The 18,470-nt window shown below is 42.7% G+C and overlaps 1 protein-coding gene across 1 annotated transcript in view; it reads left to right on the top strand.

Moving 5' to 3' along the window:
- ALPK1 (alpha kinase 1) overlaps positions 1-17,216 on the top strand; it is a 47,443-nt gene extending 30,227 nt beyond the window's left edge. The window contains exons 4-13 of the mRNA XM_015411879.1: positions 945-1,004; positions 2,173-2,259; positions 3,985-4,061; positions 4,708-4,803; positions 6,130-6,234; positions 6,780-8,892; positions 12,495-12,648; positions 13,745-13,907; positions 14,829-15,015; positions 16,781-17,216. Of these exons, the coding sequence (XP_015267365.1) occupies positions 945-1,004; positions 2,173-2,259; positions 3,985-4,061; positions 4,708-4,803; positions 6,130-6,234; positions 6,780-8,892; positions 12,495-12,648; positions 13,745-13,907; positions 14,829-15,015; positions 16,781-16,977 (3,239 nt within the window). The 3' untranslated portion in view covers positions 16,978-17,216. The remainder of the gene's footprint in view (positions 1-944; positions 1,005-2,172; positions 2,260-3,984; positions 4,062-4,707; positions 4,804-6,129; positions 6,235-6,779; positions 8,893-12,494; positions 12,649-13,744; positions 13,908-14,828; positions 15,016-16,780) is intronic.
- The last annotated feature ends 1,254 nt before the right edge of the window (positions 17,217-18,470 follow it).

The following is an 18,470-nucleotide window of genomic DNA, read 5'->3' as shown; positions in this document are numbered from 1 at the left end:
ATAAAAGGTTTCTGAGGGAAAAACAGGAGAGAAAATTGTGAAGGGGTGTGGAAAATACTAATTGGCGCTTTTGTCTCTTAACAAATCTGCCCTGCTGTTTCAGACAGGGATATGTGAATTGCTGTACTTCCAAAGCAAGAGCCTCTAAACAGTAGCTTACAATCCTGGCATTTTCTATGTGCAGTCTCTTATAAAAAAAATTACTAAACCCTCTGGCCACTTGACTATGCATGCATCTGACAGACCTAAAGTTTTTTCCCTTTTGTTTTGTTTCATCCTTCTTCTCATTATATGAAAAGCATGGATAGTAATGGACTATTTTAAAGTCCAATATTTTAAATTTCTGATCATTTAGGAATGAAAAGTTAAATCTAAACTGATATTAAAATACAGGCTGCATGGGGAGGCTTGAATAAACTAAATGAAATTACCTCCTATTTTTGATAAGTATGTCTCAGAAATGTTAGGCAGTTCCAATGTTCTCATTCTCATGTCTTAACACTAGTAACCTGATCTTGCAGTTATTTGTTGAATCATATAAAAATGGAAATTGATTCCAGGTTGGTCACTCTCTCAGATAACTCTGAAGTCTGTGGATGCCTGAAACATTTGGAAGTAGCTTTATTTTTTGGCTCACATGTCCCTGGGACAGAGTAGTGACATGTGTCCATTAAATTCCACTCAGGGCTTCTTTAGTTAACTCTCATCCTGGAATTCAGAGTAAAACCAGGTCTAGGAGATGAACCAAGTCTGTAGACCTTTTCTGGAGTAGCTATGTATAACTCACCAAGTTGTACTAAAGATATAAAAAATTTTCTTCATGATGTAATCAAAAGAAAAGAATATTGGGAACGAGGAACCAAAGCTACAGTAGAGACATTTTGTGGAGTATAATCTGAATATAACTTTTTATTTTTTAAAAAATGTCTCTTTCCTATTTCCAGGTAAACTGTTAAAGGCCGAATATATCCTTAGCAGTCTTATTAATGACAACGGCGCAACAGGTATCTGTGGATTAAGGTTTCTGTTCTGAGCTATAGCAATTAAATATAGTGTCTCATTCAGCCTTCCAATTAGAGCTGTTTCCTGCTTATTTTGTGCCTGCAGAGGTAACCTTTAGCTATGTGGAACTGCTGGTTTAAACTTTAAAGGAACATTCCTAGATTGCAATGCCAGTTGATGCACACTGAAATAAGGATGACTTCAGAATACCTGTGTCAATTAATTTGATTTCATGTACACAGTGATTTGAGTATTTGTTATGCAAACATTATAGACTGTGTGTATAAATTACTAACAGCTGCTTGTGAGTTGATGGCTTCCTACATATACCAAAAAATTCTATAATTTGGAGCCATCAGCTGTAAACTAGCTATATACTTTCTAGTAGGTGAATTTTCCAGCTTGGTCAATATGTTGATTCAACATCAACCATTTAAAAACATATTTTATTGAAGTGAATGGTATTTAACCATCCTAGCTATGTGTAAGATTGCAGACTAACTAGTTGCATGTGACAACAAATTGCTAGCGGGCCGCCAGTTTAGTGTAGTGGTTAAGAGCGTGGACTCTAATCTGGGGAAACTGGGTTTGATTCCCCACTCCTCCACATGTAGCTGCTGGTGTGACCTTGGGTCAGTCATAAGTTCTTTCAGAGCTGTTCTCTCAAGGGCAATTCTTGAGAGAGCTCTCTCAGCCCCACCTACCTCATAGGGTGTTTGTTGTGGGGCGGGGAAGGGAAAGGGATTGTAAACCGCTCTGATACTCCTTTTGGGTAGTGAAGGGCGGGGTATAAATCCAATATCTTCTTCTCTCTTCTTCTAATTAATCAGCCACAATGGATCTGTTAAAGATAATGATTTTTTTTAAGTCATTTAAAGGAAAGTAACTTCTAGATTCCTTCTGTAACTGATCAGAAATCCATGTGATGGGGTCTTTTGGGGATTAATCTTGTGTGCTTATCATTTTGAGCCCTGATTTATGGGAGAGCTACTGTATGTTTGCTGCCTTTCTGAATCATTCGTGAGTCTCCAAAGAATGACCCAGAATATTACTATTATTATTACCAATTGCAAATATACAATCGATATCTGCAATAAAATAATACAGCAAAGTGTATCAAACTAACTTCAGTTATATGAATTCAATTGGTTTTTTCCTTTTATATTTTAGGAGTGTGGAAATATGCTCAGGAAAGTGATCGGATCCTTGTTGAGGCCGTCTGTATGCAAATCAGAGGACAAATTCTGCAAAAGCTGGGTAGGGTTTTTTCATTGGACTTGTGTAGTGATTTCTGTGGTTTCACCTAATCTGTCAGGGACATGGTGACAGGCCTTTTCTGCCAGATGAGGGGACCCACTATGATTTGGGGGAACCAGGTTTGTTTTAAAGTGTAAACCTTCCTCTCAGTTACCAGATGTTCTTAACGGAGCAAGTGTAAAGGCTTTGGGTTTGCTACCATGACATAAGCCTTGTGGTGAGCAAGGAGAACCCAGAGGTCACTGAGGCAGGAATTGTATATAAACAACACAGAATATTTATTAATTTACAGGATGTTTTCAAAGAACAGATCAGCAGTACAGGTTTCCCAGAAGTCCAAAGAGAAGCCTGACTGAGGCACATAAATTTAAGCTAGTGATGGCTTCAGAGTGTGGTTTGAATTCTCTTTAATGCTTTCAGGTACAAATAGGCTTTCCCTGACTAGCCACTAGGCTGGATCCTTTTACACACACAGGATTCCACCCACACCAAACCAGCCTGCCCTCTCCCCAGAGTCAGACTAAATGGCCCAAGGGCTGCTCATTAACAGAGACACGCCTAACAATCTGGTACTCTATTCTCTCCCACTCTGCCAGAGCTACCCTTCAAACTGTCTGCTCATTTCCTGAGCCAGACCTGAGCTAGCACTCTCTCTCCCTGCAGCAGAACTGCACTCTCCCTGAGGCGGGCCTGAAGTGAACTCCCTCCTCCTGTCCTTCCCTCCAACATCCCATCCCCCTTTTGAAAGGTGATTGGATGCTGGAGCAGCACTCCCATAGGCTCAGCTGAGTGGCTGTTTTCCCCTGTCCATCAAAGGAATATGTGGCTTCTTAACTGTGTTCTTCTGGCCACCAAACACTCCTTATCACTAAAGACTTTCCCATGTAGCTATGTGTCTAGCTCGTATATATACAAGGCAGTACATATTGTCAAAAATCCCAATGCTGAACCAATTTATCCCAAATACTCTGCCCTGTGCTAAAGCAGTATACTAGCCTTAAATTGCTCGCTTTACATAATTTATTCTACTTTCTAAAATTAAGGTTTGAAAACCACGTTTAACAAGATGAAGTTGATTTGCAGAGCACAAGAGAGGCAGGGAATGGAGTTAGAAAACAGCATGGAGATTGTGGCTGGGCGGCTAGCAGCAAGCAGGCGACAGAAATGTCTGAGGGAGCCTGCAACTTCTCCAACCAACCATGAGAAATCCCATCTGGTTTCTGCTGCTTCTCCTGAAACAGCAAACATAGTTCTGACCTTTCTGCCAGAGTCATGAATGCCAGAAACTTGCTTTAAAAAAAAAGCAAAGAAGGAAGGAAAGCTGAGATTCGCAGGAGAATGTCAAATTCCATACTAGAATCGAAACTCCCTGAATGATTTTCTATAGCAGACTATGTGACAATTGCTGCTTTGAATAAGTCCATATTATGTCAGCTGATCAACAATAGAAATAGGCATTCTGGGCAGTGGCTGTAAATCAGTTGTAATTGCATGATAGCTGTACTGGCACCATTAAAAGAAATCGATCCCAATTATTACTACATCTTGTGAACTGTCCTTAAAACCAAAGGATATTTATGAATAGTTTCTGTACCTGAAAATCAGAAATCCATGATTTGATCCTGGAATCTGCTCAGTCTGATGAGGTGAAAACTATAGGATTAAAGTGTATAAGAACATTCATTTATTTTTAAAGACTGTTGAAAAAAAAACCTTGTATTTCAGGAATGTGGTATGAAGCAGCAAAGCTGATTTGGGCCTCCATTGTAGGTTTTTTCACACTTCCACAACCAGATAAAAAGGTAATGGTTTCAGTTTTTTAAATGAATCTCCTTTTGCTGGTGTACTGTCTGTAGAATTCATTTTGAGAGCAATCCTAAACTCAGATCTATTCAATGGGGCTTACATATCTGGAACGATGTACTAAATCCATGTGACATCATTTATCAGCACCTCCCAGAATGATACAAAACTGTACAACCATCTGAGTTCTCAGTCTAGAGCTCTTTACCAGGCTGCATGTTAAAAAGCCAAAGGGGCTATTTCAAGCATTAATCTTAAGGCCTTTTTCTCTTTGTGTCTGGAGGGTCCTGCAAGGCTTGGGAAATGTAGGGCACAGGGTAGGGATGGTGCCAGGAGCCTATATTCTTCTCACAATAAGGTTGAAATGATGACAGCCACCATTGTGAATTTTGAAAGCAGTGGCTAATCAAATGTCTCGGTAACGCCAAACAGAATACGTAGGTCTCTTAAAAAGCTGAGAGCAGACTTTAAAATATAGCACTCCATATGTTAACAATATTTGAACAATTTTATTTGATGGTCTAATAAAAGAGTCAGTGAGAGCCGAACTGAGTAATGTTAATCTAGAGAGCACAGTCTTTCCCCAGGTCATCTTCCTGCCTATGAAAATGTTTTTTCTCTCTCTCTCATGTGTTTTTCTTGCAGGGGATTGCATCATCGTTGGGTATTTTAGGTGACATTTTTGTCTCCATGAGTGAAAACGATTATGACAGTTTCAGAATCAACTCTCAGGTTGACCTGGTAACTATTCATATATTAGAGGTTCCTAGATGGACATAATTTAATTAACCCCAAATTGCCTATTTTCCTGGGCCATTTTTCCATCCCAGTCCAACCCTGGAAGGGTTTAACCTTGGACCACCTTAAAGGCTATGCTGTAGATCATGGGACCTGCATGGGATGTGCATGGGACCTGCATGGGACTCATTCCACAGGCATGTGGAATTGGGCAAGATTAGGGTTGGCCTAGCAACTGGCAAGAGATGGAGGAGGCGGGTACTTACTGCAGAAGTGCAGCTGTCATTGCCACCGTGTGATGAAGTCACTTCTGGCATGACCCGGAAGCAGTGGCATTGTGTCAAGGTAATGCTCTAGCACTCACCCAAAAGCAGCCCACCGACCTGCAGGCCCTGTTTCGTCTTTCCTTCCAAGGTATCTGGGCACCAGTGGCCATCCAATATCTCCATCAGGCATGTACTACTTACCTGGCTTTCCCAACCCTCAGAGGGGCTTTTCTGTCCTTCTTTTGGTTCAACCACTGCCACCACATGGCCTTTGTAGAACTACCTCCTGAGAGGACCAGGGCTCCCAGCTATCCTTCCTTGCACTGCCATTCTAACACCTTGCTTTGTGCCTGGTGACCATGAGGTAACCTATCTGGTTGCCATGGGGACAGCTTACTGCATTTGCGTACCACTGGGAGAATAGCCATTTGCCAACTGACTGCCTCTCCTCTTCCCCAGTGCTTGTTTTAAGATAGTGCATCTGAAACACTGGAGGTCTATGTAGTACAGAGAACAGCGATCAGCACTGAAGATTTTAAAACACTTATTTAAAAGAAAATGCCCACACTCATGCTTTCAGTACAGCAATAGATTGAGCAAGGGATCCAAAAGCAATGCTTCTGTCCCTCCCTCTGTACATGCCCTAACTGAAGTGAACCTAAGGCAGGCTTCTTATAGTTTCCATAGAGTTTCTGGGCAAATGCTAGAGTGTCGCCCCAGCATGATGCCAGCACTTCTTCATCATGCCAGAAGTGATGTCATTGCACAGTTGTGGCAATTGCCGCTCCGTCCCACCCACCCCCATTTGGCCAGCCTGCTTCCACCCATTGACCAGCAAAGCAGTGGCCAAAATTGCCAGGAGTTTGCCCACCTGGCAAACCAAGGCAAGATTGTGTGGGAAAATGTACTGGATCCACCCCATTACGGTTGGTGTTATTTATAATTTGTTAAACTATTCTCTTTTATTCTTCTCCATAAGCTGCTCATACATAACAGGAATAAGGTAGAAAGGGGGGGAAAGTAAATGTTTTAAATTAACTTTCCTCTTGCTGTATTTCAACAGAACCTTCTCAAAGAGTTTGACCACCGTTTACTGTCAGCTGCCGAAGCCTGCAAGCTGGCAGCTGCCTTCAGCCAGTTCACAGCACTGTTTGTGCTCACAGCCATGGTAGGTACAATATGCCCTGTTAATGTTGCTTCCTAGCTGTTGAAAATCTTTTCTGTCTATGGCGACAATCTGCTGTCATGTCAGATTTGAGTCTAGATTCCAGTTTTAGATGAAATAAATGAAATCACATAATTAAGTAAATTATAATCTAGATTTCACTCTTCCGGATAGAAGGTTAGATAAGATCCGGTAGATCCGGGTTTGAATCCCCACTCTGCCAGAAAAGTTGGCTGGGGGACCTTGGTCACTCTCTCTTAGCCTCACTGTCCTCAAAGGCTGACATTGCGAGGACAAAATGGAGGCGAGGAGAATGATGCAAAAGCCATGAATGAAAAAGTGAGAGAGAGAGGTTTTGCGGTTGGTAGGAAATGTTAATTTATAACAAGATTATCCTAGTAGTTCACAAATACAATCAAAATAATTAATTGAAAGTAATTGTGAAACCAAAGATTTCCAGTGGTTTGAATTTAAATTCTTCAAAGCATTTGAACTTCAAAGTTGACACATGAAAGACCTTATTCATTTCACCTGCCTTTGTTTTCTAGAATATCCGTGGAACATGTTTGCTATCTTATAGCTACTCAAATGCATGTCCACCAGAGAAGCGAAGATTCTATTTGTTAGAAGCCAAGGAGTCCTTTGAAATTGGCCTCCTTACCAAGAAGGATAAAGAGCTAGTCACCAGCAAACAGGAACTTCACAGTTTTGTCAAGGCAGCTTTCTGCCTTACAAAAGTGCATCAGAAGCTAGATGGGGAAAGCCTGATACTTAGTCAAGTAAGTCAGTTATGCCAGGAAGCCTTGGAGAAGCTGTACACTTATGGTTATTCATCACATCCTGAAGAACAAGACAAGGAATCGCTTGCCAAGGAGATCATGTGCCTGGTTATGTCTGTGAAGGAGCAACTGCAAGTGCTGGCTTTCCCAAATTCAGATGCCATGTCTTACGTTCCAGATAGCTACAAAAAGGAAGTAGGGAGGCAGATTGTGAATGGTGAACAAAGCTTTGAAAAAATCCTCAAAATGTATTCCCAGCATCATGCATCCATCTGTGACGTTTTTGAAAGTGCTTGCAAGAGCCATAAAATGAGAAAGGGAGAAGGCAGAATGGGAGCCTGTATCACAGCCTTGAAAACTGAAACTAGAAATGCAGACACTGTGTGTGCCACAGAAGAAAGGTTGCACCATAAAAAAGACCCTGTGAAGATTCCAGTTTCCCAAAAGGTGAGGAAAGGTCATGAGGGTCTGAAGGGCCCCATGCGAAAGAAATTATCTCGGGTGCCTGCAGTGGATCTCTCCCTTGATGAAGAGGCAGAGAGTGAACCATCTGAAAGGGCTCAAAGCAGTGCTGATGGTGTTTCAAGCCCAGCTCCAAGCGGAAGTGAAGTGTCTAGTTCACTGCGTTCTTGGAGCAAAGTATCCAAATCTAGTTCTTCTACTAGCTGGGAAGAGATGGATAACAATGAAAGTGAAATGCCACAAGAAAAGGAAGCAAAAATAAAAGGCTTCACAGGTCAGAGGCAACATCACTCTGCGGTCTTGACTGAGGGTGCCAAAGAAAATGCTGAAGACTGCAACCTTGGTTTGTTGTCTTCCAAAGCTCATAATCTCTCTCTTCAAGATACTCAGGGCAACTGTATAGGTTCTTTTAAACATCCCTTTAAGAAAAATACAGTTTTAGCTAATAAACAAACAGAATTATACCCACATTTCAAAGAAGAGCATTTGGAGGGAGCAGAACATGAAGAGAATGCTTCAAAACACTCCCTTGCAGAAGCCAGTAGCACTGACTACAAGAATGGTTGTGATTTGTCAAGTGATTTCATAATTCCTTCTAATGGACCTACTTCTTCTAAACAAGATCAGTTTGGAATGGTTGTCTCCTCTTCAGTAATGGATTCCAACAGTGGGGAAAGAAGCACAGAAGATCCTGACAGCAGCAAACAAGTTCTAGAACAAGGATCTAGAAATCACTGGCCATTGGTTGACCCAGAAGGAGAAATAGTAGACACAACCAAAGATACACCAGTGAGTCCACATCTACCTAGTAACAGCATGACATCTGCTTCCATATACCATGCAATCAAAGCAGAACGTGACAATGTTGTACAAAACTGGATTAATAAATCTGTTGCAATAGTGGCTGCAGGGGGCTCATTAGAAATGCCTGAAGTTGACTCCCAAGCAAATACGGTAGATGATTGGGAATTTGTTTCTGGTAGTGGAAGGCAGTTTGTAGGTAACCACACTGACATGAACATAACAAAGGATCAGCCAAGTCATAGGCCAGAGACTCCACCAGTGAGGAACAAATCACTGGTCAATCAATTTAGTGATTGCACTACCACCGAAGAAGATGAAGGTGAAAAACGAAGGCCCATTTTGACCAGCCATCTCAGCTCGAGTGGTTCTCTGAAATCATGGTACAAGTCACCCCAGTTTTCCAGCAGCTTTTCTGAACTGGAGAATTCCTTGTTTTTGGACTCCAGCGGGAGCTCTTTCTCCTTTATAGGAAAGACCAAAGAACAGGTCCTCCAAGCTCGCAATCTGAGCAGTGATGACTACGAGAGGCTTTTGTCAGGAGCAGAACATACTTGGCTAGTGGAGAGGCTGAAGAATACTGGTCTCTTTAAACCAAAATTTCTCCATCAAGCATATTGTAAGTACAATTTTATTTTTTAAAATGTACCTTTATATAATCACTTCATGACATAAAATTTGCACTACAGGATGGAGGGAAAGTACATTCTGACATTTCCGTTGCTCCTCGGGCATTCAGGTGTTTTAATTAATGCATGAGCTACAGTGTAGTGCATTCATGTCTCCTAAGGAGAAATGCATGCATTCTCAGTTTACATCTTATAGTAGAAGCACCAAAAGAGGATGCCCATCATCACCTGAGCTTCTTTGCAACATGCCAAGCCACCCCAATGATTCTGTTTAGCAGGGCCAGCCCTGCCACTAGGCAAGTGAGGCCTTCTACCTCAGAAGAGAGATTTTGGAAGATGGCAGTAATGGGCAGGCCTGTCTGTGGAGAAGTAAGTCCCACTGAGTTCTATAGGGGATAGTGAGGATAGATTTGAATCCAGTAGCGTATAGAAGGCAGCCTTCACACAAAAGTTATTCTACATCTTCTAAACTGGAGCACTTTTTTTGGGAGCTTCCACACAGTGTCGTGCCATAATTGTCCTGTTTCTGGGTTTCTCCCATCCTTAATCCTCTCTTTCCAGCCCCAAAACCAAGATGACCATAAGCCCCAAGAGCAGAACACATATGGAATGGAGAAGTCAAAAACAAAGACTGAGGAAAGGGCACAGAAGATTCCCATGTGTGACAGCTCTATCTCCAACGTACATGCCTCTGTATTCTCGGGGGTGATTAAAGCAATGCAGAGAATCCTCACTATGTGGAAGCACCGCTGGTATTGCATCTTCCACTCAGCTATGAAGGTTGTTGGGTGTCCTTGGACCACCTAGGGATGCCAGCCTCCAGGCAGGACCTGGGGATCCCCCAGAATTACAGCTCATCTCCAGACTACAGAGATCAGTTCTTCTGGAGAAAATAGCTCCTTTGGAGAGTAGACTCTAAGGCACTGTACCCCACTGAGGTCCCTGTCCTCCCCAGGCTCCATCTCCATATCTCCAGGAGTTTCCCAACCTAGATTTGGCAACCTTACTCCACCATCCCCTGCCAGTGGCCAGGGGCACCTGGCAACCCTATTAATCTCTCACAACCTGAGATAGGGATGTTGTGAAGATAACGTTGGTATGCCACTCTAAGCCTCCTGAGAAGCTATCTTTGCTTGGAACTTATTATTTTTTTCTCCATTGAGCTCAGAACAACATTTTAGCCTCACATTACATCTGTGAAGTAGTCTAGGTTGCAAAATACAGATGTGTACAATACCAGCCAGTTTGCTCCATAGCTGGGTAGGGATTGGATGCTGCATGTTTCTCACACCCAAACCCATGCCACACAAGTTTTTTAAACTTGTCATTTCCTGTTTCATACTGTACATCATCTTCTGGTATTAGCACAAGTGTCTCCCACAGGAAATCTCAGAGTGGTAACAAGTATAACTGTATGAAATGTGCGTCTACGAACCTGAGTTTGTCACCTTCACATTTTTACATTTTGAGGCATATAGCCAGCAAAAATTCTTTGTGATTTACAATATGATCCTAAAAAGAGTTACAGTCTTCCAAGGTCAGACTTCAGTGAACTTAGAAGGGTGTAGCTCTACTTAGTATTGCACTGTTTGCTTCATTGAAAGCAACAGAACAGAACCATGGGCAGACTGGACTATTGAAATGGCTCAGTGTTCTTGTCATTATCTTATTAAAAATGACTTTCAGTTTTGGGTATCAGATGGTAGCCATGTTAATCTGCTGTAGAAGAGCTAGATTTGAGTCCATTAGCACCTTAGAGACCAACAAGCTTTTCAGGGTCTGAGCTTTCCACAGTCCAACCTATCTGTTGAAGGGAGTTTTGACTCTTGAAAGTTTATGCTGGTTTTCCGGTTTTGGTGCTTTAAACGATGGCGGCGTCTCTTGGTTCCTCCGAGAGACGTGTGCCATGAATCGGGGATTAGGAGGGAGCGTGATTGTGCACACTCTCCCATGAAGCCCATAGACAATGGGCTTCTAGCCAGGGGGCTTTGGAGAGCCCTACCTCTGGCCAGCAGCCGGTACAGGGGGGCTACTCTCTGCCCTGAAGGTCCTGCCCTAATTCCCAGTACTGGATTAGAAGCGACCACTGGGACAAGCATTTGGAGGTTTAGCGATTTTCTCTGCCTGGTGTGATCCCAGGGGTTGTCTTAGGACCTGGTGGATCGATTCAGGGATTGATGAGTGAGTTGCCGTTGAAACGAGACACTAAAGCCTAGAAGTGAAGTCTCTCTACTATAAGCGTATAAACGGAGGGGGGGAGGGGATGCCCTATCTCCTGACGTTTTAAGCAAATGCGAAAGCAAGGATGGAGGGACTGATCAAATTGTGGCGATGGACTGTAGCGGAGAGTATTTCTAAAAGAAAGCTGAGCATTTAAACAGACCTTAGAGACTTTGGCATTCTTTCTCGGCTGATGTAAACATCCCCAAAAGATGGCGACGAGAGGCGAAGAGGGAGGTGGGATTAATGCTTTCTTCAGGAAGGAGGACAGTGGAAAGTTAGGTCATGTGACCTAACCATAGACTCTGTCTTTAAAGTGAATCGTGGGCAAGCTGATCGAAAAGCGGTTTTCTGAAGTAAAGGGCTCGCTACCCCAACTTTATAAGATCTGCTTGCTAAGAGAAAGGTTGGAATCTCCAATGAGCGTGTTGTTACTGCAACAAAAGCGTGGAGATGCTAATTTTTTCTTAAGGGCTGTGATTATGTGTGTTATAGCTTTGGAATTACTCTCTGTTCAGTCAGATAAGCTGGTTTTGTCAGTAGAAGCGATGATTGGTGGGCGCTCTTCATGTTCGAAAGTAACTGTATAAGAGTAACAACTATGTTTTAAGCATTGTAAAACCTCCATTCTTGGGTTTTTAATTAGGTTCTTTTTACTTTCTCTATAGATTGTAGACTCTCCCTCCCCAATTTCTGTTGTAGTTTTATAGAAATGCAAATAAAAATTTCCCCTTCGGGGGCCAAAAAGAAGAAGAAGAAAGTTTATGCCCCCAAAATCCTTGTTGGCCTCTAAGGTGCTAACTGGACTCAAATCTAGTTTTGGGTTTGCCATCCTTCCAGTTATGGCTTCTCTTATTAAGCACTATATAGTTGAGAAACATCTTCCCACACTGCAGCAGCTCCAAAGCAAATTAATTTTCCCTTGCCACATTTTATGTTTCTGTGTATAAGTAAATCTTATTGTAATATTATACTCTAGCAATGAATGCAGCTTCTTGTGGGTCGCAGGGGTCATTTCGTAGAAAAAGAGCTAGGGGGACTCATTAGCATAACTCATTAGCATATGCCACACACCCTGACATCACTGGAAGTGTGTCCTCCCCACAGCCGGCGGCAACCTCCAGCGGGCACCAGCAGGGAGCTCCAGGCTCCGCCCTCCCGCACCTCACCCGGGGGGATGGCGTCCCCCCGCGCCCCCCCCCCCAATGACCCCTGGGTCAGGGTATGAAAACACAATGTCAGTATCCTGGGACTATATTGGAGGAAGGGCACAGATCCAAAAAGAGAACACATTAACTACCATGCTTTTCTTGGACACTAGTATAAAGCTGTCTTGTGAAGAAGTGGTTAATTCATTTGTCTCATTTTCCAGCTGCTCTTCTTCTGAAATACTCTAAGAAGTCTGGATTATGGACAGCCCAGGAAACAGCTGTATATATTGGAGATTACCTAAACGTGGCAAAGAAAGGCAGGCAAAGGAATGCCTTTTGGGTACACTTTCTGCACCAAGAAGAGACCCTGGGGAGGTAATTCTCTAAACCAATGTAAAATAGTGATCATTCCAGAAGTACAGTGAACACTGTGGAAATTGTCCCTGGAATATCCCTCTTGAAGGAACTGATGGTCATGCCTATTTCTGGAGTGTGGGGCATTCTCAGCAATGGCACAAATGATCCGCCCTGTGGAGGCCCACCAGACTTCACTAAATTTTTGCAGTATGGTTAAATTCCAGCTGCTTTATCCTCTTTCATTATGTTTGAATAATAGTATAAAAGTAATAGTAATACATTCAAGTTGTAAGTTCAAATACAAAAAGATAGAAGATGACAACGACAAGACGGTGGTCTCCGGAATGCGATGCCGTTTCGACAAACGTCTTCTTCTAACCAAGAGTCTATAAGTTGATAGTGTATGAAAAATTGCACTTCAATGGAAAAGCTGCCCAATTCACATGGAGTTCAATAGTTTCACCTATTTCATTGCATAAGTAATGGAGAAGAACATCTCTCAAACAGAATAAAGCTTATGTGTTCTTCCACCTGGGAACTCAAGGCGGTGTCCAGGTGGCTTCCCATCTAAGCACTGACCAGACTCAGGCCTGCTTAGCTACAGTAAGGTGGTTGTATTGTGTGCCCCAAGGAAGCATTTTTAAGGCTGCCATTCTTACTGAGGAGAAATCACATGAACATATTGGAACTTACAGCCAAATATACATAGGGCTGGATTCCAAGGGGCGATTATGCTGGCATAATGGTAGAGGAGGGGTGGGCAATTATTGCCCATTCACCTTTCCCAGTACAGACTCCCACTTAGCCCCCAGGCTGTTCTTAAGGGTCCCTTAACCTCAGGTACAACATTTGAAGGGGTCAGTGGATGGCAGCAGGAGAGAGGAGCCAGGGGAGTCCTGTGCTTTTAGCTATGTGCTGTGCTGCCAGTGCTTTGGAGCCAGCCTTTGGTTTGATCTGCTTATCTCACTGATTTTGGTTGTAGTGATACACATACACAGAGTTCAATTTAAAGGCAATTTCCTGCCATTGTAAGTGGCCTGTGGAAGGGGTGTGATTTTCCAAAGTTTCCTAAAGAAGTTACACAGGTGTGTGATGTATTTTCTATTCTGCATAGGTATGTTGGTAAAGAGTATAAAGAAGAAAAGGTGCTCCTTCACCATTTCAGTGATGTAGAACGGCAAATGACTGCCCAGTACTATGTGACAGAGTTCAACAAAAGACTGTATGAGCAAAACATCCCCACACAAATCTTCTACATCCCATCAGCAGTACTGTTGGTAAGGAGCTACAAGGCATTCAGAGGAGCCTATCAGGTGAAAGATGGCCAAGGGGCTTGGAGCCTCTTGGGACTAACAGACTTGGTTCACGTTTAATGCCAAATCATGGTTTGGCATCACACGAGTGAGCCCCGGGCTCTTGAGCTACCTTCTCCACTCATTCTGCAGTTCACTCCCTTTCATGCAGTTCCCTTTCAACAAACTCTGACTCGTACCCAGACTAGGCATTTCCATAAGCACAAGGATTTTCACCCAGAAAACATGTCTTTCTTTCTTTCCCCCCCTTTATGGCAGCTTATAATGCCTCCCAAATTCTGTTCCCAAGGGTCCCCTCTCTTTCAGGAACCAGACTTTGGGGGGGGGACATTTGGGGCTGCCATAGGAGAGGGAGAGGACAATCATATTTGGCGCTCATGGAAATGTAGTTTAGATCTAACCCTGTGGTTTGTGCTTGCCCTTCAAACCAAAATGGAAAATCACACTCACACTCTAGGTCCCATGTCTGCTTTGGAGTATAAGCCCCATCTGCTGGTTCTACTATAATAGCAAACTGTAGTTCCCACAGACCAGAGCAGGAAGGAAAGAAGAAGAGAGTGTTATTGTTACTTATTGCCTTCCTATCCACCTTTCCTTCTTTATTGTACTAAGGGCTATTATCATAGTATTGTCAAGGCATCTCCTGTCAAGAAAAGGACCACACCCAGAAGGGCACAGATAGGGGTTTTTTACTTAGCTTCGGCATGGTTGTTGTACTGTGTGCCTTTCAGTGATACCTTGAGTGCATGAGCCTGGGGGCCCTTCCCATAATACTAAACCATGGCTTAACATAACATTGAAATAACAGAATTTTTCTGTCCTCAACAATGTAGAAGGCAGACTATAACCTGAAATGCTATTCCAGTTGTCATCTTTTGTTTCCAGGTACTAGAAGGTAAATCTATACAAGGATGTGTAAGCACAGAGCCTTATATCCTGGGAGAGTTTGTGAAGTTATCTAATAACACCAAAATTGTAAAATCAGAGTACAAAGCCACTGAATATGGACTGGCCTATGGCCATTTCTGCTACGAGTTTTCTCACGGCTCAGATGTGGTCGTTGACTTACAAGGTTTGTACTGCAAGGCATGAAATATTGAAATGCCATGTTTTATTGGACTAATGAGTGGTTCTTCCAAATCTTAGTGGTTCTTCCACGAATGAGTGGTTCTTCCAAATCTTCAGGGCATGTTTATTTGGTGCTAAAGTTTTAAAAGACTGAAAAGTACTTCAAAAAAAATAGAAATGGTAACTGAAAACCCAGTGGGTTGGATCTCATGATACACCAAGTGGAAGGCACAGAGAGCTGCTGATCTTCTCTGAAGTTTTCCTCCCAGCAGTCCTTCCCAAACCCAAGAAGGTTTATAATCAGGATCCACACAGAGCAATAGCCATATAAGTTGGGAGGCTGCGGAGGGGAGGAGAAAGATTGTAGAATAATTCCCTCTTGCCTTGTGCATGAGCAGATCTCCATTCATGAAAGAGAAAGAAGGAAGCAATTTTGCCTCCTTCCCCACTGCATCAACCTGATCCACATGGTTATTACTCCACATAGGTCCTACAATCCCTGGAATGAATTTTTCATGGGTTAGAATAGCTGGTGGGGAGAGGAGAGCCAAGAAGAACCATGATCTTTATATGATGAATGGAACTTTAATTCTCAAAAGGTCATAACTCCAAAATGCTGGTCTCTAAGGTGCTGCTGAACTCAAATTGCACCGGATATTTGGGTTAGTTGGGTCCCTGTAGTTCTGTTTGGATTACAAAAACCTTTGGCTCCATCAGCACTCCATTGTGTTTTCCTTTATATTATAATGCTTTCTAGGTTGCTTAGAGATCAGTCTTTAGCCCATTCTTTAGTGCCATTATTTAGATTTGAGCAGGTTTAGTTGACTTTAATTTTCATTCATTGGGTTCTTGGTAGTTGGGTTGAAAAAAAGCACTTACAAAAAACATCAATGCACTTACATTTAAGCCATTGTATTGCTTTTTAAAACAGTGAGATTGAACTGATTTAAATACAACTCACTTTGACACTTCAAATCTATCACCTTATTCCAGTGAAACAAATTCCTGTAGGTGATTTTTCAGAATTCTATGTGTGGAAGTCTGCTGCATGAGGAAACAAAACCACATCAGCCGTGGAATCCTGGCAGTGATCCTCAAAGTGGTGCAGGAAACAGTGTGAATCCATAAATGCAGCAGCATTCATGCAGTCTGCTTCTGTGGTTCTCTGGGTCGAATTAAATCTGATGTTTAATCAGGTGTTACAGACATGGTTATCTCAATCCACCAACAGATTATAGACTGAAAAGGGAATCATATAAACAGCTGCTGTGCATCCAGCTTCCTGGCCCAATCCAGATGCCAGACAAGTAAAAAAAATGAAGGAACAGGAAAGAATTCTTCTTCCCTTCCATGCAAAACAGCTGGTTGGTGGGATTCAGTCTTCTGTTACTCGACTGCATACACACTCTGTTGAACTGGGACTTAAATGTAGTTGCTGACTGCATTTTTAGAAGTGGTTTTGTTACACCTGGCTTGCAATAAATAGATTTGCTAGCTTGATAATAGCTTCCTAGCAGTTCACAGTAACCCAACAAACAGTTTCTGATCTGCAGATCTGCTAATTTCTCCTGTTCTTGTGATAACCAGCTTTTTTCAGTCAGGCCTTGAAATGTTTGCTTCAACTAAAGAAAAAAATTGCCTTCATTCTGTTATTTTTTGCATTGGTACTTAAATGACAGGAATGTTTCCTCTACAGTTAGTAAGTCTGTGAAAATGACCCATCTTGTGTGCAGTTTTTGATACCGATTAATTGTTTGTTATTTTGACAGGTTGGGTGACTGGTGATGGAAAGGGCCTCATCTATTTAACTGATCCCCAGATCCACTCCCTTTCTCAGAAAGAAGCGTCATGCCTGACAAATTTTGGGAAGAAAGGGATTTACTATTTCTTCAACAATCAGCACACAGAATGCAATGAAATCTGCCATCGTCTTTCATTGGCAAGACCTGTGGAAAAGCCAAGTTGACTCTGAGTAAAGATCAGGGCCTTTCCCCAAGAAACACTTCAATCACGTTTTGTACTGCCCACATCTACACCATGATAATCAAACAAATCCCTTTAATGTGCTCTAATATGAAGCATTGTAATATTCCTAACAATACTATCCTCTGCCACTCTTTTGAGTAGTAGAGACAACATATTCAAGAGCAAAATCCACAGGATATAGTCCTGGCCCCACTGCTGGACCTCCTGGCACCTGGTATTTTTGGCCACTGTGCGACAGAGTGTTGGACTGGATGGGCCATTGGCCTTATCCAACATTGGCTTCTCTTATGTTCTAATGTTCTCTGTAAAAGGAATAAAAGTACAAACATGTTATGTATTTCAATGTGTCTAAGTAAATCTGATGTAATACTTCTCTGGATTCAAGCCTAATTACTCTTACACTGATGAAAAAGTGAGGAGGGAAAGCTTTTTGACATACACAACCCTAAGTCTGTGTCATGGACCATGAGACTCATGTGAACAAAATGCATGTGTGACAAGGGCTGAAGTGAGGACACGAATCAGGTGAAATCAGGTGGAAAAACTGGTATGGTCCAAGTCTCTATTAATGGTAAGGTGAAATCTGCTATTCTATCATACCTACTAGTTTACATAGTCTTCTTACTAGGCAACAAGTATGCTTTTTTATGAACTTCTCTTGTCTCTCTGTGTGTAAGAGAGAGCAGGGGTCATTTCGTAGAAAAAGAGGTGCAGGAGCTCATTAGCATAACTTATTTGCATATGCCACACCCTCTGACAGCACCATAAGTGTGTCAGAAGGCAACACCCACCACTCAGGCTCCACTGGACTATTTTGGATTGCTAGCTATTGGGGGGGGGGAATGTGCAGATCTGTCCTCGCAGAGGAGGGAAAGTTCGTACTTGAATAAAACTTGGTCTTAAAGGTGCCACTGGACTGTTGGGGGGTGGGGGGAGCTCTGCAACTTACCTGGCTGCTTCTTGCTCTGACTGAGGGCTGCTGGGAGCAGGAGGTGGGGCTTGTTGCATGTGCCCGCCCCCTGGGCCCTTTACTGCCGGAGCTCTGCTCCTGTGTGCTCCTGCAGGAAATAACCCCTGAGAGAGAGAGTTATTAACATAATTACCAGACAGTGGCATAGTTCAGACTTAACAACAAACTGGTTTGTGCTAACCACTGTTTAGGTTCCAGACTACTGGGTTGGATCCAGACTAAAGTTTTTGCTCACACAAGGCACTTCTGTTAAAGGAACAGAATATTCCTGCCGCCTCTTTCCTGCTACAACCCACTGACCCAAAATCCTACTTCTGGGGTGCAAGGCACACTCCAAGAACGCCATGAGGGGCAAATCAAGGATTTGCAATAGGAGCGGGGAAATGGTGGAAATTACCTGCATCCTTTCCATTCGCAGAAAACTTTAGTCTGAATCTAACCCAGGTGCTCACTGTAACCCCTTCTGATTCCCAATAGATCCGCCATTGCCTGTCATATTTCCA

This window comes from Gekko japonicus, unplaced genomic scaffold (genome assembly GCF_001447785.1).
Source record: "Gekko japonicus isolate JY-2015 unplaced genomic scaffold, Gekko_japonicus_V1.1 scaffold402, whole genome shotgun sequence".
In the NCBI taxonomy this organism is placed as follows: domain Eukaryota; kingdom Metazoa; phylum Chordata; class Lepidosauria; order Squamata; family Gekkonidae; genus Gekko; species Gekko japonicus.
Note: the sequence above shows the minus strand (reverse complement) of the source record. Positions and strands in the feature narration are given on the sequence as shown.